Source organism: Haliotis cracherodii, unplaced genomic scaffold (genome assembly GCF_022045235.1).
Source record: "Haliotis cracherodii isolate W230 unplaced genomic scaffold, xgHalCrac1.p SCAF_9, whole genome shotgun sequence".
NCBI lineage: Eukaryota > Metazoa > Mollusca > Gastropoda > Lepetellida > Haliotidae > Haliotis > Haliotis cracherodii.
In genome coordinates, this window is record NW_027266343.1 from 10,369,872 (window position 1) to 10,394,729 (window position 24,858).

The 24,858-nt window shown below is 44.9% G+C and overlaps 1 protein-coding gene across 1 annotated transcript; it reads right to left on the minus strand.

Moving 5' to 3' along the window:
• Window positions 1-427: 427 nt before the first annotated feature.
• On the minus strand, window positions 428-23,796 carry LOC139452299 (probable ATP-dependent RNA helicase DDX41). Its single transcript, XM_071233720.1, has 15 exons — window positions 23,701-23,796; window positions 23,150-23,239; window positions 20,766-20,940; window positions 17,519-17,593; window positions 16,490-16,550; window positions 15,112-15,321; window positions 14,421-14,574; window positions 13,655-13,791; window positions 12,463-12,625; window positions 11,780-11,983; window positions 9,701-9,797; window positions 5,918-6,067; window positions 4,586-4,657; window positions 2,911-3,021; window positions 428-1,290 (listed from the first exon to the last, which is right to left on the minus strand). Exons 1-15 carry the CDS (start codon window positions 23,725-23,727, stop codon window positions 1,154-1,156), a joined length of 1,863 nt encoding a protein of 620 aa, XP_071089821.1. The 5' UTR covers window positions 23,728-23,796; the 3' UTR covers window positions 428-1,153.
• Between the last annotated feature and the right edge of the window lie 1,062 nt (window positions 23,797-24,858).

A 24,858-nucleotide genomic window follows, 5' to 3' on the forward strand; every position in this document is an offset into this window, starting at 1 on the left:
TGAAAGGGCCTGTTTTACGTCTGGGTTTGATCAGTAAATATTTTTTTTTTTTAAACCCAGGCCCAACAAAGTTGGCGGGGGATATAGAAACAGTCTGTCACGTTTCTGGAGCATAACTCAGAAACCGTTCAATATTTTTTCATGATACTTTGCAGGTCTGTCAAGTACATGCTGAAATGGTGCCTTTTGCTGTTTAGAAATTATTTTTACGTTTCCATAACAAGTTCCACCTCTGTTAAAAAAAGGTTAGGCTTTGTTTAGATTTAATTATGTCATAAATTCTGTAACGGGCCGGGGATATAGCCACGTTAGTGGCAAACTCTTGTTAATATTAAATATGAAGTTTAATGATTGGATTTGTTGATGTTCCAGCCATATCCTAGAAACTAGATTTGTCAACTTTAAAACAATGTTTACAGTAGGATCAAATTTTATTTACACAACATAAAATAGTCTGATTAAGAAACGTGATAGTTCAGTTCGACTCTTAATGCATTGCTGAAAAACAGCAAAGATAACATGGACTTACAAGTAATACAACTGTCATAAATAGTATGGGAGCTGCGATTGCTTTGCAGAACAAACCAAGGTCCCATAACCATACAAAAGGGTTCATTCCACTTGTGTGCAGTTCAAGATTTACATGTGAGGGAGTGAGTATGGCTTTACGCCGCTTCTAACATTATTCCAGCAATATCACGGCAGTGAAAAATGGAGCATGGGCTTCACACATTGTACCCATGTGGGGAATTGAACCCAGGTCTTCGCATGAAGAGCCAACGTTTTGACCACTAGGCTACCCCACCACCCAGATGTACATATGAATGCCATGGTTGATGAAGTTCAGAACGGTCAAGATGAACCCCAGTGAATTCTAATCTTACAGCTGTCAAATTGGCTCTACCACTCTTGGATAGTCACAAGGATTGGAACAGTTTCTCTGTTTTATCAGAAGGCACGACATGAAGCCATAAGCTTACAACATTCACAGTGCCATCCAGTAATCATGTGATCCAGGGTGAACCTGTGCTTTTTGCCCCTCTCGCTTCAGAGGCTTATCAACCAGAGTCCTGGCACTAGACAAAGTCTCGGCTTGCAAAGAGGTCCTGTTCTCAGAAGTAGAGGAGCTGTTTCGCCCTTCACATGATCCACTCTACCAGTCGGCACTGTTGTGAGCCAAGTAGTCTCTCCGACCGATGCCCTGGGCTTGTTTTGTCTGCATTGCCTCCAACTTGGGACAGTCCGCGATACGATGACCCAAACCGCCACAATAAGAGCATCCGATCTCACCTGGAAAAAGACAGATTAATTCATGATAGAAACTATCCACAGTAAACACTTGGTAAACTATGTTCATAACGAACTGACAAATAACAAACTTTTATTGGTCCCTGCCATTTGTTGTATACTTAAATCAAAATGCTTATAAAATTATTGGTCCGTTATGACCATTGTTTACTGTAATTTTGAATACTGATTCACGAAGCATCAGTTGTATGGGACTCGTGACATGGTCAGAAAAAAGGGTCACTGTTTCGAGAACTGTTTTCATATTCCTGAACTATCATAAGGCCTCTGTCATGGAGGACTACACACCAATTCAGTCCGTACATAACCACAAAAATGAATTAAAATGAACAGTTCGAGCAAGCAACACTTAACACATCTGTCATTCGCCTCCAAGTATCTTGGGACCAGGTGTTTGGGTAAAGCTTGAGGTAACTGCAGCTCTAGTGAAACTAAGAGGGTGCATGCAATATTTCAGTTATGTGTGTAGCCAGTGAATGATCAACTCTGACCAGTGATTGATATTGTGAGCAATGACGTGCCAATAAACAAGTGAGGACTCTGGCAACCCAATCCATTAAGTCGCCTCTTTTGACCAGCATAGGTTGATGGAGAGCAATACTTCTGAACTCGGCTGACCTGACCGATGCATGTAATCTTATCCCAATTGCGTGGATAGATGCTCATGATGTCTGTCACTGGATTGTTCCAGATATTTACAGACTGCCGTCATATGGATGGTTGGTTGGTTTGTTGTTTTACGTCGCACTCAGCAATATTCCAGCTATATGACGGCGGTCTGTAAATAATCGAGTCTGGACCAGACAATCCAGTGATTGACATCATGAGCATCGATCCACACAATTGGGATCGATGACATGCTTCAACCAAGTCAGTGAGTCTAACCACCCGATCCCGTTAGTCACCTCTTACGGCAAGCAGTGTCGCCTTTTACGGCAAGCATGGGTTGCTGAAGACCTATTCTTCCCCAGATATTCATGGGTCTTATATGGATGGGATATTGCTGAGTGCAATTTTAAACAACAAACAAATCAAACCCAGAATCTCCATGGGTTGAGAGAGTTTATGTAGGAACTGAATATATTTGTACTATACGGCCCAAAAGAAAATCGGCCACTGAGAAGAGCTGTTTCATAGGGCAAGGGTAGAGCTACAACTATCATTACTCCTGTACCTTAACACAGACTTACAACAGTTTTAGTCCTATGAACGCTTTGTGAAACTGCCCCGCAACCCCCCAGCCTTAATCTGTGCTTTAATCAAAGCTAAGGTTCCTTATATAGATAGCCAGTAGCTTTGAAAATAGTAGGTACATTAAATCTAGACAATATTTTCTGTATTTCCTCCAGTTATATCGCGGCAAGTGACGCAGGTCTCAGACGTTTACCACTTCCGTGAAACCCACGAGCACGGGTATGGTGCTGACAAACCTAGAAACATACTCAGGGCGAACCGGGATTCGAACCTGCAATCAGGTTTCTGGCGTGCCCAAGGTACGCAACTCTGCACAGCGAATCCCGCCCTACACGACTGGACCACCCGTGCCCCCTAATACGGTACAGAGGATGTCAATGATTGTGTTGCCCTGGGTTGAATACTGACCACCAATGTCCAGGTACTTCTCACTCTCGGAGGACAGAGTGGCCAGGAATGCAGGGACCCTCTGTTTGGCTTCAATCAGGAGATGCTTCAAGTCCAGCAGCACAGACTCATCTGTTAACACAGAACCCAAAGTGTTACAAATACAAAAATTGGGTAAATTCTACATACCATATTCGACGTAACAAGCGCCCACGGCGATATTTGCTGAAATAGTGGCTAGTGAACAAGCCCAATTAGCATCCCTTCGAATCGATCAATGTACACAAGACTTATTTATTCGGTATAATATGCACATGTGTGTTATATGCACCCTTATTTATTGGTAACTGCATTCTGGAAAAATATATCTGTCGTACATAAACATTTCAGGCTGTCAGCATAAACCACGAAATTTATCTTTCAACTATGGTTTTTTTCCACCAAAATCATATTCTAATAAAAGCCCCCTATTTCTAATTTTGAAAGCGCCCTGGGCGCTTATTATGTCGAATACGGTAATTCTCACAGGGAAGGAATGTTTGTCATCCTAGAAATAGAAGTTGCTGTAATCAGGTCCTTGTCTGTTAATTTCAGGATGTCCAACAAGGCAAGAAAGAAATCCTGTTTCTCATGGCAACCAACATCTTCCCAAGGCAAGGGAGTAAACTGACTATAAAAGTAAAGTTTCCACCCTTGCCGAACTAGGCTGGTATTATGGAGTTATATTTTGGCTGGACTAACAAGTCATGCATAGTCCAATCAAAATCGCACAGCAAAATAAAAATCGAAATCCGGTTCGTAAACTGTCATGCTGATTTCAGTCGATTGCAGGATTTGCAAAGCATGTGCACCGCAAACTCGTTGTCAACAGATATTTTCTAAATCTCTTCATGTTTTTAACCACGGTGCTCACATGATTTGATGCACTTTCGCGATGTAAGACTCGTTTTATCAATATAGATCTTGATTATCGATCAGATCGTATTGACTGGGCGCCGCCATTTTGTTTGAAGCAAATGCAAGTAACACAAGAGGTGGAATCTCATTGGTCCATAGGAGAGGCATAGAAGGGACATAACTAGCAATAGCCACTGGTGGCGCTACGATCGAGCCCAGGAATTCCAGCCTAGTTTGGCAAGGGTGAAAACTGAACTTTTAAAGTCAGTTAACTCCCTTGCATCAGGAAGATGGGCAACCAGCTGAGGATTATGTGGTCACAATGAGTACTTAGTGTGGACAGTTGGGTGGGAGACTGCCCAAAGCAACCACACTTACTTGTGAGTGAGTGAGTATGGTTTTACGCCACATTTAGCATTATTCCAGCAATATCACGGCGGGGACACCAGAAAATGGGCTTCACACATTGTACCCATGTTGAGAATCGAACCCGGGTCTTGGGCATGCCGGGCCGACGCTTCAACCATTAGGCTACCCAACCATCCCCTCATTTACTTGTGGCCACGCAACCAGACAGCATTAATTGTGACTCACACTATCAACCACTAGTTTGTCAAGTCCACACCTGAATATTCTGATCATTGTGACAAAGCCATTTCTGACTAATTTCGACATTCAGTCATTTGTTTCTTAGCCTTTTTTCTCTTTGAGAAAGAAGCATTGCCATGATTTGGTTTCAATAAATAATTGTGTGTTCACGCTGAAACAGTAATGTCGGCACCAACAACTATGGCCTTACCCACTGTCTTGTTGATGAAAGTTGTTGCAATGCCTGTCTTGCCACAACGGCCTGTACGTCCAATTCTGTGAACTGAAACACAGCACAATCAAGTAGAGTTAGTCTGATGCAAGAAATCAACAAAGAAAGAGTGGAATTATTCAATCTCATTAAAGTCAGATAGTTACGATAACTTCATCAGTCGCAGACATAACGTGTACGCAAGATACTAATTAATTCAATCACCGTGTTCATGGTAGCTTGTGTCAGGTGAACTTTCTGATCAGCCAATCAGCATCAAGGCTTCTAAAATCTCAACAAAGCATTCAGACAAGCATATCTGATTTCTGTATCTCAAAACCTTTTCCAAATGTTCATAATGGAGGCTGCACTGTTATTTTGTGGTAGATACTTTATATAAACCGACATCGGATGTCGCTAAAGAAGCCATGCATTTTTAATTTAGATTGGGTGGTCAAAGATCGTTCAGCGTTCACCTGACTTATTTTAAGTGTCCTTAGATCTTACTCAGAGAGTATTCTATCAGAGTAAAATACATGTATGGAATGGTTTCACTTATTCTTCTCTCGGGAGGGATTCTGGGAAAAACAGATCCCAAGTACCTTATGCAGAAGCCAATAGCTGCTAAAATGAGTCATCAGTGGTTGTTGTTACATTGCTAGAGTCGTTGTTCATGCTGTCAACCGCTAGTTAAGTAGATTTGATTACCTACACTGTGTTTATATAGCTGGAACATGGGTGGAGTATCACCACTCACAGCCGAATTATCTTTCTTATGGGTTATCAAAGGGAGACAACCCGGGAACACCATAGACGGGTGATCCAAGCAAACTAGGTTGTCGAACAGGTCTGCAAATTTCATCACAATTTACGCCCAAACAACAAGCCAATTGATCTCTCACAAGACAATACCTTGTCAGAAAACATTTAGTATTTTGATGCAAAAGTTTTTGTCTGTATCTAAAAGGGTTAGTTGTCTGAGTAGTGACTCAGTATGTCCAGTATTCAGATTAAGCATGAAAATCATGTTGAAAGGGGGTCCTTAGATTCAAATACCACAGGACCCCAGGACCCATCCTAAGTTTGAACACTGATGACTAGAGACCTTAGAGGCAGTATTTGGTTAACCCCTACTCCATCCCCTCTCCCCTCCACACATACATACCCTTGAAAATATATCGTACACCAAAATGAATCCCCTCAAAATATTTCTTGTTATCGAAATTCTCATATACTTTGTCAAGTTTCAATGGATAAAAGTGACAACTTTCTCGGAATTATCAGTAGTCCTAAAGACAAGGTTTCTTGTGTTTTGCTGCAACTTAATCTCACCATAGTTCTCAATGTCCTCCGGCATGTCGTAGTTAATGACGTGTTGAATGTCAGGGAAGTCCAGACCCTTTGATGCCACGTCTGTAGCCACCAGCACATCCTTCTCCCCCTTCCGGAACTGTTCCACTGAACGACTTCTCTCTTCCTGATCTGGGGAAAAGCAAGTCAATGAGACCTGTGACATGGGGTACTGGGGACCTATTCTGTGACATAGGGTTCTGGGGATCTATTCTGACCCATGACATGGGGTACTGGGGACCTATTCTGTGACATGGGGTACATGGGATCTATTCTGACCCATGACATGGGATACTGGGGATCTATTCTGTGACCTGGGGTACTGGGGATCTATTCTGTGACATGGGGTACTTGTGATCTATTCTGTGACATGCTGTACTTGGGATCGATTCTGTGACATGGGGTACTGGGGATCTATTCTGTGACATGGGGTACTTGGGATCTATTCTCTGACATGGGGTACTGGGGATCTATTCTGTGACATAGGGTACTAGGGATCTATTCTGTGATATAGGGTACTGGGGATCTATTCTGGGACATGGGGTACTGGGGATCTATTCTGTGACATGACATGGGGTACTGGGGATCTATTCTGTGACCTGGGGTACTGGGGACCTATTCTGTGACATAGGGTACTGGGGATCTATTCTGTGACATAGGGTACTTGGGATCTATTCTTCCCCATGACATGGGGTACTGGGGATCTATTCTGCCCCGTGGCATGGGGTACTGGGGATCTATTCTGTGACATGGGGTACTGGGGATCTATTCTGACCCATGACATTGGGTACTGGGGATCTATTCTGTGACATGGGCTACTGGGGATCTATTCTGCCCCATGACATGGGCTACTGGGGATCTATTCTGCCCCATGACATGGGGTACTGGGGATCTATTCTGTGACATAGGGTACTGGGGATCTATTCTGTGACATAGGGTACTGGGGATCTATTCTGTGACATGGGGTACTGAGGACCTATTCTGTGACATAGGGTACTGGGGACCTATTCTGTGACATGGGGTACTGGGGATCTATTCTGTGACATGGGGTACTGGGGATCTATTCTGTGACATGACATGGGGTACTGGGGATCTATTCTGCCCCAAGACATGGGGTACTGGGGATCTATTCTGTGACCTGGGGTACTGGGGATCTATTCTGCCCCATGACATGGGGTACTGGGGATCTATTCTGTGACATGACATGGGGTACTGGGGATCTATTCTGTGACATGACATGGGGTACTGGGGATCTATTCTGTGACATGACATGGGGTACTGGGGATCTATTCTGTGACATGACATGGGGTACTGGGGATCTATTCTGCCCCATGACATGGGGTACTGGGGATCTATTCTGTGACATGGGGTACTGGGGATCTATTCTGCCCCATGACATGGGGTACAGGGGATCTATTCTGTGACATTGGGTACTGGGGATCTATTCTGCCCCATGACATGGGGTACTGGGGATCTATTCTGTGACATGGGGTACTGGGGATCTATTCTGTGACATGGGGCACTGGGGATCTATTCTGTGACATGGGGTACTGGGGATCTATTCTGTGACATGGGGTACTGGGGATCTATTCTGCCCCATGACATGGGGTACTGGGGATCTATTCTGTGACATGGGGTACTGGGGATCTATTCTGTGACATGACATGGGGTACTGGGGATCTATTCTGCCCCATGACATGGGGTACTGGGGATCTATTCTGCCCCATGACATGGGGTACTGGGGATCTATTCTGTGACATGACATGGGGTACTGGGGATCTATTCTGTGACATGACATGGGGTACTGGGGATCTATTCTGTGACATGACATGGGGTACTGGGGATCTATTCTGTGACATGGGGTACTGGGGATCTATTCTGCCCCATGACATGGGGTACTGGGGATCTATTCTGTGACATGGGGTACTGGGGATCTATTCTGCCCCATGACATGGGGTACTGGGGATCTATTCTGCCCCATGACATGGGGTACTGGGGATCTATTCTGTGACATGGGGTACTGGGGATCTATTCTGTGACATGACATGGGGTACTGGGGATCTATTCTGCCCCAAGACATGGGGTACTGGGTATCTATTCTGTGACCTGGGGTACTGGGGATCTATTCTGCCCCATGACATGGGGTACTGGGGATCTATTCTGCCCCATGACATGGGGTACTGGGGATCTATTCTGTGACATGACATGGGGTACTGGGGATCTATTCTGTGACATGACATGGGGTACTGGGGATCTATTCTGTGACATGACATGGGGTACTGGGGATCTATTCTGTGACATGACATGGGGTACTGGGGATCTATTCTGTGACATGACATGGGGTACTGGGGATCTATTCTGTGACATGACATGGGGTACTGGGGATCTATTCTGTGACATGGGGTACTGGGGATCTATTCTGTGACATGACATGGGGTACTGGGGATCTATTCTGTGACATGACATGGGGTACTGGGGATCTATTCTGTGACATGGGGTACTGGGGATCTATTCTGTGACATGACATGGGGTACTGGGGATCTATTCTGTGACATGACATGGGGTACTGGGGATCTATTCTGTGACATGACATGGGGTACTGGGGATCTATTCTGTGACATGACATGGGGTACTGGGGATCTATTCTGTGACATGACATGGGGTACTGGGGATCTATTCTGTGACATGACATGGGGTACTGGGGATCTATTCTGTGACATGACATGGGGTACTGGGGATCTATTCTGTGACATGACATGGGGTACTGGGGATCTATTCTGTGACATGGGGTACTGGGGATCTATTCTGTGACATGACATGGGATACTGGGGATCTATTCTGTGACATGACATGGGGTACTGGGGATCTATTCTGTGACATGACATGGGGTACTGGGGATCTATTCTGTGACATGACATGGGGTACTGGGGATCTATTCTGTGACATGACATGGGGTACTGGGGATCTATTCTGTGACATGACATGGGGTACTGGGGATCTATTCTGTGACATGACATGGGGTACTGGGGATCTATTCTGCCCCATGACATGAGGTACAGGGGATCTATTCTGCCCCATGACATGGGGTACTGGGGATCTATTCTGTGACATGACATGGGGTACTGGGGATCTATTCTGTGACATGACATGGGGTACTGGGGATCTATTCTGTGACATGACATGGGGTACTGGGGATCTATTCTGTGACATGACATGGGGTACTGGGGATCTATTCTGTGACATGACATGGGGTACTGGGGATCTATTCTGTGACATGGGGTACTGGGGATCTATTCTGTGACATGACATGGGGTACTGGGGATCTATTCTGCCCCATGACATGAGGTACAGGGGATCTATTCTGTGACATGACATGGGGTACTGGGGATCTATTCTGCCCCATGACATGGGGTACTGGGGATCTATTCTGTGACATGGGGTACTGGGGATCTATTCTGTGACATGACATGGGGCACTGGGGATCTATTCTGTGACATGACATGGGGTACTGGGGATCTATTCTGTGACATGACATGGGGTACTGGGGATCTATTCTGTGACATGACATGGGGTACTGGGGATCTATTCTGCCCCATGACATGGGGTACTGGGGATCTATTCTGCCCCATGACATGGGGTACTGGGGATCTATTCTGTGACATGGGGTACTGGGGATCTATTCTGTGACATGACATGGGGTACTGGGGATCTATTCTGCCCCATGACATGGGGTACTGGGGACCTTGTCTCCCCTGGTACACTCACCCTTCCCCCCGTGTATAGCGACAGCCTCCACACCCTTAAGCAGCAGGTATTCGTGGATGGCATCAACGTCCTGTTTCTTCTCTGCGAATATCAGAACCTGGAAACACACCAGTAATGTTTTATTGTGTGTGTGAGTATATCTCCAGGACTCAGATCAATAGCTGGAATCTAATCCATATCGGATTCTCAGATCTGTTGCAGATTCTCATTGTTATGTAACATCATGTTTGCAATGATGTCTTATCCGTGAATGGACAATCAGTTTCATTGTTGTATGCCGTCCAGACACAGCGATCAGTCGATAATGATGGAGCTGGATACCATAGAAAATGAAGCCACTGCATATCACAAAAAATTGCAATTTCTTTTTCAGTTAAATCACCAAAAGATGATAATGAGGGGTAAACAAATAGTTTTTTCAAAGGTTTTAGAAAATGATGGTCACTGAGTTCTTTGCGATTCATCCCATAGAGGGACTGTAGTTTTCAAGTCATAATAATCAAACATTTTCTGAGATGAGTATTTTTAAAACTTAGAAGATCTTATCTTAGTTGTAAAGAAAATAGGTTATTGTGAACTGTATTGTGCTGGTGCACTTAGTAACTACTATGCCAAATTCCTACTTCACACAGTGAAATATCGTACATGCTGAAACAAATACTCCCTCACGTTCTGTGTTTCCCTAATTATACATGGTCACTTAGTGTCAATAGTCTGGTTAGTCTAAGTTCATTAACCTGCCACATCTCATCAAGTTTTTTTGTGGTTTTGTTTGTTTGTTTTTTGTTTGTTTTTTGTTGTTTTTTATTGATCCTGGTAAAAGTACATCGTGTTTTGATCGGAGTCAAAAATACATGACCAGGGTTTTTTAAGAAAGTACATATCATTCACACACATCCATACACACATTCACACTCACTAGAAGCTTTAGTACTTATGAAGACAGAATGCAGGATATATATTTAGTAAAGTTTTGGAATAGCAAATGTTTATATTTTCAAAAGGTTTTCATAAGGAGCCCATTTTGTATAGAATTCAGTCTGTTTGGCTTTAATAAAGTGTCTATATTTTTCTATTTGGGAATAATATTTAACCTCATTTTGGAAATGTGTAATGGTTGGTTGGTTATTTTTCATTTTGCATCTGTAAATGTGAAATTTGGCCAATAAGAGTATCAGATCAAAAATATCATCGGTGTGGAAATGTCTTGAAAAGCCAAAAAGAATTAGATCTGAAGTAAGATTTATCTTGCCAGTATGTGGACACTTGGATTCAATCCATTGTGAAAATCTTTTCCAGAAATTTTTGCTTACCCTACAGTCCCAAAACAGATGTTGGATAGATTCTGGCTCGGCATTACAGAAAGTGCATAGACAGTTGTCAACAATATGCATCTACATCTCATCAAGTTGTTGCCACAACACCCAGAGTAGATAACCGACCGCCTCCGTGGTCTAATGGTAGAGCGTCCGCCCGGAGAGCGGAAGGTCTGGGGTTCGATCCCAAGCCACGTCATACCAAAAGACATTAAAAGATGGTACTTGTTGTTACCCTGTCTGGCGCTTGGCATTAAGGGGCTAAAACAAGGACTGGTCAGCTCGGAGTCAGTATACTGTGTCTGAGTGGGGTATTCATGTTAAACTGCAGCATGGTATCTCAGTGAGCTAGCACTATAAATCGGCATCAGTCCAAACTAGTACAAGCAGCCACACATACACACACGTGCATGCACGTCACTATATAAGTGCAATAATCTTGGATGCGACGTTAAACCCCATTTCACTATCACCACTACTCCAACCTCCCGCGTCAACAACAACACATGCATCTATAGTTTAAAAATCACTGACATTGAGTTTCATTGCACCATGCTCCTTCCTACTTATCAAATATAACACCTGCAAAAGCTTTGATATTTGGTAATCTTAATCTGTCACAACCCTTTCCAGACACAGTTAAGGCTATTCCAGATTTACAGTATTCTTGATAAGGCTGATGGGATTTAAGACACTGTTAACCAAATAACTGAAGCAAATGAAGAAACACTAAGATTCGTGGCATGGGACTCTGGTGTCTTACCGGCGGGGAGGTCTTCTGCAGACATTCCAACAAGTATACCATCTTGGCTTCCTGTTTGACGTACTCAGCTTCTTGTATGACGTCCATGCTGGCGGCGCCAGCTCGGCCCACGTTGACGGTCACAGGCTTGACCAGGGCACTCCGGGCAAAATTCTGGATCTTCTTCGGCATTGTAGCTGAGAATAGCAGGGTTTGCCTCTGACCCTAAACAGACCCAAAACATGAGTGAGTGAGTGAGTGAGTGAGTGAGTGAGTGAGTGAGTGAGTGAGTGAGTGAGTGAGTGAGCTAGCGAGGGAGGGAGGGAGTGAGGAGGTAGCAGCGTGGATGTTTTTTATTGGTAGGGGAATAATCAGTACTGCAGACCAGTTCCGACCTGGTTTACCTACAGTGCCTAAGCTGACTGAGATCGCGAGAGTGAAGCGGTAACAGTTTTACAATAACATCACTGCAGTAAGTTTATATGGGATAAAGAGCACAGTAAGACAGGTCATAGACATGCTTGGCGATACACAATTGACAGGAGGATCCAAAGTTTCATATGGTAGTATGGAGTTGGTGTTGCAAGGATGTACATTAATATTTCAATAACAGAAGGTATTCCGAAACCACCCATTAATTAACATGGCACAGATTTAATCCTTAAGTCCTCGTAGATTGAGTACTCATTTCAACATTCACTTACTTTAAAGTAGGAGAAGATTGTTCTCACATCTTCCTCGAAGCCCATGTCAATCATTCTGTCTGCCTCGTCCATGCTGAGATATCGACACACGTCCAGATTAATTAGCTTCTTGTCCAGCATGTCCATCAGTCGACCGGGCGTGGCCACCATGATGTGCACACCCCTAGGGAAGACACAGGGATGGAATAAACTCAGTATCATCAACACTGTATACAGTGTAACATCGTTAATCCAGGCACCTTTAATCTAGAAACCACCATGATGTGCACACCCCTAGGGAAGATACGGGGGGAGGAATAAACTCAGTATCATCAGCACTGTATACAGTGTAACATCGTTAATCCAGACACCTTTACTGGTTTACCGTTTACTATTATATTGGTTTACAGACACTTTTAGTCAGTAGGTTGGGAAAATAAGTAAATATTTAAGATTTTGTCAGATTTGTGTAACACTAGCCCAAGCAGTTATCTGGCCAGGTTATTGTTGAAAACACAAAAAAAATTACATTTGGAAATAATCAAGTCTGGACCAGACAATCCAGTGATTGATATCCACGCAATTGGGATACGATGACATATATCTACCTAGTCAGCGAACCTGACCACCCAATCCCGTAGTCACCTCTTACGACAAGCATAGTCGCCTTTGATAAACAAAGCTACAGATAAGCGTCAAAATATTAAAGACCCAATTACTTTAAATTAACATGGGTACAGAAACATATGCACTAAATGAAAAACTCAAATGTATAAAAACAGCGTGCGTATATACCCAATGAAGCTTTTTCAGCATGCGACAATGGAGCTAAGTTCCGAAACACAATTACCAGCTAATTTACTTTCTGAGTCGATACTATATATTTATAGCCGTTATATACATCTAAAACATTATTGAATTTTTTGTAAATCTTAAAATGTTCACTTATTTTGGGAAAAACCCAATAGAATAGATGAGAGAAAAGATATTGGTCACCCAACGAAAAATGTAATCATCCAATTAAAATAGAAACCTTCGAGCGAGTAGAGACTCAACTGCTCAAAAACTTATCTGGAGCTCTGGATAAAACGTGAATCAAACATTGATAGGTGTATCATGTATCATATGATCCGATGTAGACCTGTGACACATCGACACATTGGTGGATCATGACATCCCTATTCTACTAGGCCGCGATGTGTACTGTGCCCACCTCCTGATCACCTCCAGCTGATCCTTGACGGACATGCCGCCGATACACAGCGCCGCCCTCAGAGCGGGGAAGCCGTCCGCCTCCAGGCACTTACAGTAGAACAGGATGATGTCGTGGGTTTGTTTGGCCAACTCTCTCTAAAAACCAGACATATTATTGTTATTACATGGGAAATGAACACAGTAGTATATATATATGAAGTATTTATATATCAAGCTGAAGAAAGGTTTGATACATTTTGTATTCAAACGGTACTGAATTTCTAGTTTAAGTGATTGACATGGCTAAGAGACAAATCTGTGCAAGGATTACAAATCATATCCCCTTTGACATTACATCTCTTATTTGTATTTAATACCGGTAGTTGTCAGTAGTACCCCAATCACTCCTATCTGTTGCAATTTTATAAAATGAAATAGGCAGGTAGATATTGAGGCTGATATGGTGCCTCCCCCTTGTCAAACGGCATCAACCCATCCCTAACTCACCAAAGGACAGATGATGAGGCCTTACGGCCCCTCCTCCTTGTCAAACGGCATCAACCCATCCCCAACTCATCGACGGACAGATGATGAGGCCATACGGCCCCTCCCCTTGTCAAACGGCATCAACCCATCCCCAACTCATCGACGGACAGATGATGAGGCCATACGGCCCCTCCCCTTGTCAAACGGCATCAACCCATCCCCAACTCATCGACGGACAGATGATGAGGCCATATAGCCCCTCCCCCTTGTCAAATGGCATCAACCCATCCCTAACTCACCGACGGACAGATGATGAGGCCATACGGCCCCTCACCCTTGTCAAATGGCATCCTCTTCTCCTGTTCCAGAGAGAACATGATGATGGGCAGGATGAACACCAGCGTCTTCCCCGACCCTGTGAACGCAATGCCGATCATGTCCCGCCCACACAGCCTGAAACAACAGCATCGGGTACAGGAACCAGTGAATGGGGGATTGGGGGTGTTGATGCTGCAATTCGCTGAAATAAAGAAAATCTCACCCAAGTGTCTTTTAAACCAGTGATTGACATCATGAATATCGATCCACGCAATTGGGATCGATGACATGCATCAACCAAGTCAGCGAGCCTGACCACCCGATCCCGTTAGTCGTTTTTTACGACAAGCATAGTCGCCTTTTACGGCAAGCATGGGTTGCTGAAGACCTATTCTACGCCGGATCTTCACAGGTAGTGGTCAGACCGTTCGAGTATCGTGTTACTATAGTTGCAGTTTTAGGCAGTCTGTAAATAATCAAGTCTGGACCTGGCAATCCAGTGATTGATATCATGAGCATCAATTTACATAATTGTGATACGTATCAACAAAGTCAGCGAGTCTGCCCCCCGATCCCATTAGTCGCTTTTTACGACAAGCTTAGTCGCCTCTTAAGGCAAGCATGGGTTCCTGAAGACCTCTTCTCTACATCTACGCGGTGCACGCCACTCACACAGCGGGAATCCCCTGCATCTGTATGGGAGTGGGCTTCAGGATGCTTTTCTTCTTCAGTCCGTTGATGATTGCTTTGGGGAACTTCATCTCCTGGAAGGTCTTGATGGGGGGCGGCAAGTCCTCCCCCTCGGTCAGGATGTGCATCTTCCTCCTCAGCTTCTCATGACGCTGGAACGGCATTGCCAGGACACGGCGTGGAGGGCGCCATCTGGTGGGGTGAGGAGGGAAAGTTAACACTGTGTAGCCACGTGAATGACATAGAAGTGAGTGAGCGAGTATGATTTTACGCCTCTTTTAGCAATATTCCAGCAATATCAAGGCGGGGGACACCAGAAATGGGCTTCACACAATGTACCCATGTTGGGAATCGAACCCGGGTCTTCGGCGTGACAAGTGAACGCTTTAACCACTAGGCTACCCGACCGCCCCCCGAATGACATTGCAATTCAGTCACTCCATTATGTACATTGTGATACATGTCGTTGTTTTTGAAACATGATGGAGAGGATGGAACTCAATATCTGTTCATGATGTTGTGATTGTATTGTGTGGTGTATCGATACATATCAGAACCATCATAAAGCTGTAACATTGCTGAGTGTCGCAGTAAACAATCAACAAACAAACGTATCTGAAACATGACGACATCTCTGTGAAAGGGATGAACCTACAATTCTGTACCAATATGTACCAATCAAAGAAATTGGAAGTTTTAGTATAAATTTTATATTTATATACTTATCCTATCTCACACTTTGCATATATTATATTAGTGAGTGAGTGAGTGAGTGAGTGAGTATGGTTTTACGCCGTTTTTAGCAATATTCCAGCAATATCATGGAATAAAAAAAATATCCCCCCCAAAAATATATATGTTTTTCCACATTGGCATAATTACCTAAAGGCAACTTTACAATGGCAATCTTTTACTGATTTTATCGATATTTGGCATTGATTCGGTTTGATTATGTTCATTGTATTATTAGACACAAAAAAGTATTTTGTTTCAGGTCCTAGCACATGTCATCTTTTCACCCTGCTCTTACATATTTTCGAAAATTATAACCAAGGGCAGGTAACTCTAACATGCTCTTCCAAAAATGAAATTGCAAACTGCACTTGATACAGGAAGATGCACTTTGGGGCAAAGCAAAAGGACAGAAACATAGTACTTATTTGTTATTCCCTGAAAGGACCTTGCTCGTATTATACATTCAGAAACATTTTTTAAGCATTACATATTTTTTTAAAGAAGTAAACAGATAAATGGTTCTTATCAATATGTGTATGGGTAAATGTTCAAACCAAAGTGTGAAAAGATTTCATCAGAATGCTCACACTCACACTGACCACTCTCCCACTAGTGTGGCACCTACCCTGTTTTGATCGGATCCTGATATGAAATGCCTTTGGCCAACTCAGCCACACCCATCAAAGCTGCAAATAAAGGATGTTCTTTGCACTCATCTATGTCAGATTTTTTTAATTTGTAGGCTATTCTTCTATGACATCAAACTAACAAGAAAACAGCTTCACCACTATCCCCCACCTTAGTGCACTTTAGAATTTTGTTTGTTCATATAGTTGTGAATATAAACTATAAGAATAAGTCCTATAAAACCTTCAGAAGAGCTGGGCACTTAGGCTGTTTAGGTCATCAGAAAAAAATGAATATATGTGAAATGAATACACAAAAAAGGCCCTTTCTCGGGAAAAAATAACTAATAAGTATCTCCTAGATAAGCTCACTTCAGTCGTATCTGCGTCCCTATTGCAGACACTGCACAAAATAACATGGATCAAGGGCCATAACTCTGCAAATAAAAAGTAATTTACGCGAACAAGTATCAAGCTCAGTCTTGACTAGTAATACTAGTATCTCTCAGATAAGCACGCAAACTTTTATTCATGTAACGTCAGAAGTTTCTGATAAAACTTGTCCCCATTTCACGCAGTAGGGACTAAGTTGAAAACCACGAAGCAAGGGCCATAACTCTGTAAAACCCTAACTGACAGGACCAAATTTCGAACTCAGACTTTACAAGTATCTCTTAGATCATATATAAGCATGCAAACTTGCAAACAGTATGCACTAAGTTGAAAAGCATGGAGCAAGGGACATAACTCTGTAAAAAAGGAATTTACAACACCAATTTTGGAATTCATTTGAGATTATGACCAGTAACATCAGTGCGTAAAATTTAATTTCTCTGATTAAAATAGTTTTTTGCAAACTTTGTTGGGTCCACTTTGAGAAGATGACGGACAGAGAGAAAGAAACCCACTTCATGTTGATATACAACAAATTTAACAAACTACTGAATAATAATCAACTGCTCATGTTTCCTGCCCTCCTAGGCAACTGTCTAAGTACAGAAGACTGACTGTGATGTGTGACCTCTGACCTTTCTTCTCGGCAACGCTCTCCAGGATCTTCTGTTCTTCCTTCAGCAACTTCTCACGAGCTGTCTCCTTGCGAGCTGGAACAAGAACAAGATCAACAGTCTCATTACTGTCTTCATCCACCACACTTCCATGTACTACAAACATGTTCCCCTTTTACCTGCCTCCCAACACACGTCTCCGTTCCTGTCACAACCTTCACCACCCTACCCCACATCCATGTCATCCTGTTCCCCTCACAGACAACAACACCCTACTCTTCATCTGTGCCCCAACACCCTCTTACTGCCCAAAATCACCCTCCCCCCCTCTCCTCATTCCCGTACCTGCACCCTCCCCCCTCCCATCACCCTCATATGTCCCCTCACCTCCCACCATCACCCTCATATGTCCCCTCACCTGCTACCATCACCCTCATATGTCCCCTCACCTCCCACCATCACCCTCATATGTCCCCTCACCTCCCACCATCACCCTCATATGTCCCCTCACCTGCTACCATCACCCTCATATGTTCCCTCACCTCCCACCATCACCCTCATATGTCCCCTCACCTGCTACCATCACCCTCATATGTCCCCTCACCTCCCACCATCACCCTCATATGTCCCCTCACCTGCTACCATCACCCTCATATGTCCCCTCACCTCCCACCATCACCCTCATATGTCCCCTCACCTCCCACCATCACCCTCATATGTCCCCTCACCTCCCACCATCACCCTCATATGTCCCCTCACCTGCTACCATCACCATCATATGTCCCCCTTACCTTCACCCCACCCCTCACCTGCTACCATCACCGTCATATGTCCCCCTTACCTTCTCCCCACCCCTCACCTGCTTCCTTCACCCTCATATGTCCCCCTTATCTTCACCCCACCCTCACCTCCCACCATCACCCTCATATGTCCCCTTACCTTCACCCCACCCCCTCACCTCCCACCATCACCCTCATATGTCCCTTTACCTTCATCCCACCCCCTCACCTGCTACCATCACCCTCCAAGTCCAATCACCTTCTGCCACCCCTCGCCTCCCACCATCACCCTCAAATGTCCCCCTTACCTTCACCCCACCACTCACCTGCTACCATCACCCTAAAATGTCCCCTCACCTTCACCCCACCCCCTCACCTCCCACCATCACCCTCATTTGTCCCCTTACCTTCACCCCACCCCTTGTCTGCTACCATCACCCTCAAATGTCCCCCTTATATAATTACCTTCACCCCACCCCTCGCCTGCTACCATCACCCTCATAATTCCCCTTACCTTCTCCCCACCCCTCACCTGCTACCATCACCCTCATATGTCCCCTTACCTTCACCCCACCCCTCGCCTGCTACCATCACCCTCATATGTCCCCATTACCTTCACCCCACCCCTCGTCTGCTACCATCACCCTCATATGTCCCCATTACCTTCACCCCACCCCTCACCTGCTACCATCACCCTCAAATGTCCCCATTACCTTCACCCCACCCCTCGTCTGCTACCATCACCCTCATATGTCCCTCTTACCTTCACCCCACCCATCACATGCTACCATCACCCTCATATGTCCACTCGCCTGCTACCATCACCCTCAAACGTCCCCATTACCTTCACCCCACCCCTCACCTGCTACCATCACCCTCATATGTCCCCTCACCTGCTACCATCACCCTCATATGTCCCCTCACCTGCTACCATCACCCTCATATGTCCTCTCTACTGCTACCATCACCCTCATATGTCCCCTCACCTGCTACCATCACCCTCAAATGTCCCCCTTACCTTCACCCCACCCCTCGCCTGCTACCATCACCCTCAAATGTCCCCCTTACCTTCACCACACCCCTCACCTCCCACCCTCACCCTCATATGTCCACTTACCTTCAGCCACCCCTCACCTGCTACCATCACCCTCCATGTCCACTTACCTTCACCCCACCCCTCACCTGCTACCATCACCCTCCATGTCCCCTTACCTTCACCCCAACCCCTCACCTGCTACATCACACCCCATGTCCCCTTACCTTCACCCCACCCCTCACCTGCTACCATCACCCTCCATGTCCCCTTACCTTCACCCCACCCCTCACCTGCTACCATCACCTTCATATGTCCCCCTTACCTTCACCCCACCCCTCACCTCCCACCATCACCCTCATATGTCCCCCTTACCTTCACCCCACCCCTCACCTGCTACCATTACCCTCCATGTCCCCCTTACCTTCACCCCACCCCTCACCTGCTACCATCACCCTCCATGTCCCCTTACCTTCACCCCACCCCTCACCTGCTACCATCACCCTCCATGTCCCCTTACCTTCACCCCACCCCTCACCTGCTACCATCACCCTCCATGTCCCCCTTACCTTCACCCCACCCCTCACCTGCTACCATCACCCTCCATGTCCCCTTACCTTCACCCCACCCCTCACCTGCTACCATCACCCTCCATGTCCCTCTTACCTTCACCCCACCCCTCACCTGCTACCATCACCCTCCATGTCCCCTTACCTTCACCCCACCCCTCACCTGCTACCATCACCCTCCATGTCCCCTTACCTTCACCCCACCCCTCACCTGCTACCATCACCCTCCATGTCCCCCTTACCTTCACCCCACCCCTCACCTGCTACCATCACCCTCCATGTCCCCCTTACCTTCACCCCACCCCTCACCTGCTACCATCACCCTCATATGTCCCCCTTACCTTCACCCCAACCCCTCACCTGCTACCATCACCCTCCATGTCCCCCTTACCTTCACCCCACCCCTCACCTGCTACCATCACCTTCATATGTCCCCCTTACCTTCACCCCACCCCTCACCTCCCACCATCACCCTCATATGTCCCCCTTACCTTCACCCCACCCCTCACCTGCTACCATCACCCTCCATGTCCCCCTTACCTTCACCCCACCCCTCACCTGCTACCATCACCCTCCATGTCTCCTTACCTTCCCCCACCCCTCACCTGCTACCATCACCCTCCATGTCCCCTTACCTTCACCCCACCCCACCCCTCACCTGCTACCTTCACCCCACCCCTCTACTTCTACCACCACCCTCAAATGTCCCCTTACCTTCACCCCACCCCTCCCCTGCTACCATCAACCCACCCATCACCTGCTACCATCACCCTCATATGTCCCCCTAACCTTCACCCCACCCCTCACCTTCCACCATCACCCTCATATGTCCCCCTTACCTTCACCCCACCCCTCACCTGCTACCATCACCCTCCATGTCCCCTTACCTTCAGCCTTCTTCTTGAGTTCACTGTGTTGGTCCAGAAGACTGAGGTGAGACTTGGGTCCCAATGAATCCCCCTCAGGATCCTCTTCCTCCTCCTCATTGGTGGAAGACTTCACCTCTTCCTCCTCAGCCTTCAGTATCCCTGCCCGACCCAGCCTCTTCTCCACCTGCTGGACCTGCAAATCATAAAAGCAAAATAGTGAAATGGGGTTTAACTTCGCGTCCAATATTATTGCACTTACCCGGTATATAACGTGCATGTACGTGTGTGTGTTTGTGTGGCTGCTTGTACTAGTCTGGACTGATGCCGATTTATAGAGCTAGCTCACTGAGATACCATGCCACAGTTTAACACGAATACCCCGCTCAGACACAGTATACCAAGCCAACCAGTCCTTGTTTTAGCCCCTGAATGCCGAGTGCCAGACAGGGTAACAACAAGTACAATCTTTTAACATCTTTTGGTATGACGTAGTCCGGGATCGAACCCCGGACGTTCTACCACTAGACCACGGAGGCGGTCCCAATGTATTGTGGCTGTTGTGTACAGCAGCTAGCAATATCAGTCCACATCACAGGGCAACCTGTTAAGCATGGTGCATGGTGAAATCTGGGACAGGCAAACCAATGGATGGTGAGGTGAGGAGAGGTGAAATGGGGTTTAACGTCGCGTCCAAGATTATTGCACTTATATAACGTGCATGTACGTGTGTGTGTTTGTGTGGCTGCTTGTACTAGTCCGGACTGATGCCGATTTATAGAGCTAGCTCACTGAGATACCATGCCGCAGTTTAACATGAATATCCCGCTCAGACACAGTATACTGACTCCAAGCCGACCAGTCCTTGTTTTAGCCCCTTAATGCCGAGCACCAGACAGGGTAACAACAAGTACCATCTTTTAACATCTTTTGGTTGGGGATCGAAACCCGGACCTTCCGCTCTCTGGGCGGACGTTCTACCACTACACCACGGAAGCGGTCCCAATGGATGGCATCACAATACAATGTAACCACCCAGTCCTCTTTTGACAGCTCTTACAAGATTCAGAATCTGGTCCATCTCTGTCTGTGCCTTAGTAATCAGTGCTTTCATTGACCTCAGGAATCTAATATTCTCATAAAACAATGAAATTGTATTCATTGTTAACTTTTAAACACCCCTCTATATATAAATACACCATGAATGAAATTTTGTTTCAGAAAACTTTGCACCCACGACCATTCATTGTGTCGTATTTTAATGAAACGATCAATCCTAGCATATTTTCTTAAGATCTCAGCATGCTTGAATGCAAACTGACACATTAAAACTAGGGCTGGGACGGGTAACTCGGGTACCCAGGTCTCAGGTACCCGGGGTCGGGTGGGTACTGAGTAGGACCAGGGTACCCACAGGACTACCTGGACCCGTGGTTAGTCACATGATATAATGTTTAATGACAAAAGTTATCTAGAACTCAATGGTTACACTAAAGTCATTAATGTTTGCATTTCTTTCTGACTCTGCACCCATTCCTTCTGATTTTTCATATGGTTGAATATAGATATAACTTAATTGAACTTTAGTGTATGAACCAGATTGTTTGATACAAGTATCTAAATATGTTTTGCCAGGGCTATGCTAAAAATGTTCCCAATCGGACATTTTGAGACATCTCCTGAGACATCTCCTGAGGCCTACAGTTGGTACCCGGGTAGGGTCAGGTAAGAGGGTGGTAGGTACCCGGGTAGTAAATTTGGACTCGTCCCAGCCCTAATTAAAACCAATCCCTACCGCTTTCATGTCTTTATCATGCCTATCGCACAATGTTATGTGAGCATTTACTCTCTTGTCCAAGAATCCATAACATGATGACTACAAGTGCCAGACAATTCCAGGTGATGCTAAATCAGTAAATCCAGTGTCCACGCCCTCTAATATAGACTCCAGACAAATTCATTGAGGGAGTTAAAATTTGTTGGGTTTTTTTTTATCACTAAACTAAATAGCTTTATTACCTACGAGGGCAAACATATCAGGGTTCATATAAATCATACGTGCCCTAGGGTCAAATCACATTACGAGACAACAGTGTATTGTTTCCGTCATCTGGACTGCATTGTTGAAGTCATTCGAATCTGTGACGTGAGGTCAGAATGACGTCACATTAGAAATGATGAAAATTGCATGTTGACGTCATTCGACAAATTGTGGTTCCGCTGCTGTTGTGACTTGCTGTCCATATAGGTAATCACTAAAACTAATCTCTGTATGTAGACATCTTCTTCAGTAATAAATGGAACATTATATTTGTGTTCATTTCATACTATGTTTACGACACTCACGAAATACCAGAACATAGTATGACATGAACACTCATATAATATACTCTATGTATTCCTACCTGCATTTTCTTTCTCTGTTTGATCGGAACATACGGCACATAGTTGTCGTCATCAGATGACTCGGATTCCTTTTCCTCTCGGGCATAACGCTGCAAATGAAGTAAAGATTAGTTTGACATAACCCTACATTGTAGATCATTCGGTCTGTCATGGAAAGGTTTCCACAATGCTATCGGACAAGGTTCCTTCAACATGGACAAAGACTAAACTTACAGAGTAAACTTTGCTCTTCGAATATCAGTAGATAGGACTGCAGATTTCGACGAGAACTTAATTAGGCAAGATGTCAGCATTGTGTAATTGTGCAGTGATCAATCCATACATACAATAAAACATATCAAAAGAGAAATAAATGGACGGGATTTTTTTATAAACAAATGATTTGTATTAAATTGAAATATATCTATGACAGTATGAGTTTCATAATAAACAAGATAAAGCATGGATCAGCAAGCGGTACAGCTCTTGTGAGATTCTATTTTCAGTTCACTGCATATCCGTATTCACATAAAATAATTGTAAAGTGGCTTTAATTGTAGAATTATCCTACTTTTCGAGCATATGATCCCGGTTCCATGTTGAGCGAACTGGGTCCCGACGAAAGTTGTGTCAATCAGATATCAACATGAACATGTTGAAAACGTCCGGGCACTGTAAATTAGAGTTATGTCCCTTTGTACATTATAGTTACCTAACAACTTTTATAATACAATGTCGCCTCTACGTGGATTGGAATAGGTCTCTTGTAAATTGTGAGGGTCAACCAAGCAAGCGAACTGACATATAAGTCTGAATCTATTTTTTCATTGTTTTTTTTTTCTTTTTTAGCTACAGTCTGGAGATGTTGTTAACTTGTTTTTTTAGTTTGGTCCTGAGTATCCATTTGGTATATTCCAGCCGCCAAAAGAGGATCGGGTGGTAGGTTCTGTGCCTGCGTGTCAGCTGCCCAAATGGCGTGAATCGTTTCTTATTGTTTCATTCACTGCCAGGCACTGGCTTGCCTCGTCGAGATTCCATTATGTAGACAACCGTGATATGGCTGGAATGTTTTGGCTGCGGCGTCAAACGATATCCACTCACATGCTGTTTGAATGGACCTTTTTCTCCTATTTTTCTGGGTTTTTTTATATTTGTTTCTTTATCTTTTACCAGTACCTGACATTGTTACTGACACTTCGCTTGACCAAAAATCCAAACGTCACGATCTTGTTGGTTTCACCATCTTCCCGAGGCAAGAGAGTTAACTGACTATAAAAGTCCTCAAAGCGATCTTAGCGCTACGCTGATCGTAAGCCTATGTTAAAGTATATATGGGACTTACGATCACCTTAGCGCTAAGATTGCTTTGAGGAACGGGGTCCAGTTTCCACCCTTGCCGAACTAGGATGGTATTATGGAGTTACATTTTGGCTGGACTAACGAGTCTATGCATGGTCCAATCACAATCGATCGAGCCCAGGAATTCCAGCCTAGTTCGGCAAGGGTGGAAACTTGACTTTTATAGTCAGTTAACTCTCTTGCCTCAGGAAGATGGGGTTTAACCTAAGTGGTAAACGTCTGAGACCTGCATCACTTCGGGATTTCCTCCCACATTAAGCTGACACGCCGTGATATAAATGGAATATCGTTCAAAGCGGCGTTAAACCTTCCCACCTCAATCAGTCACTCACTAGATAGTAAATAGTGCTTAACCTTTTTCAAGGTGCAG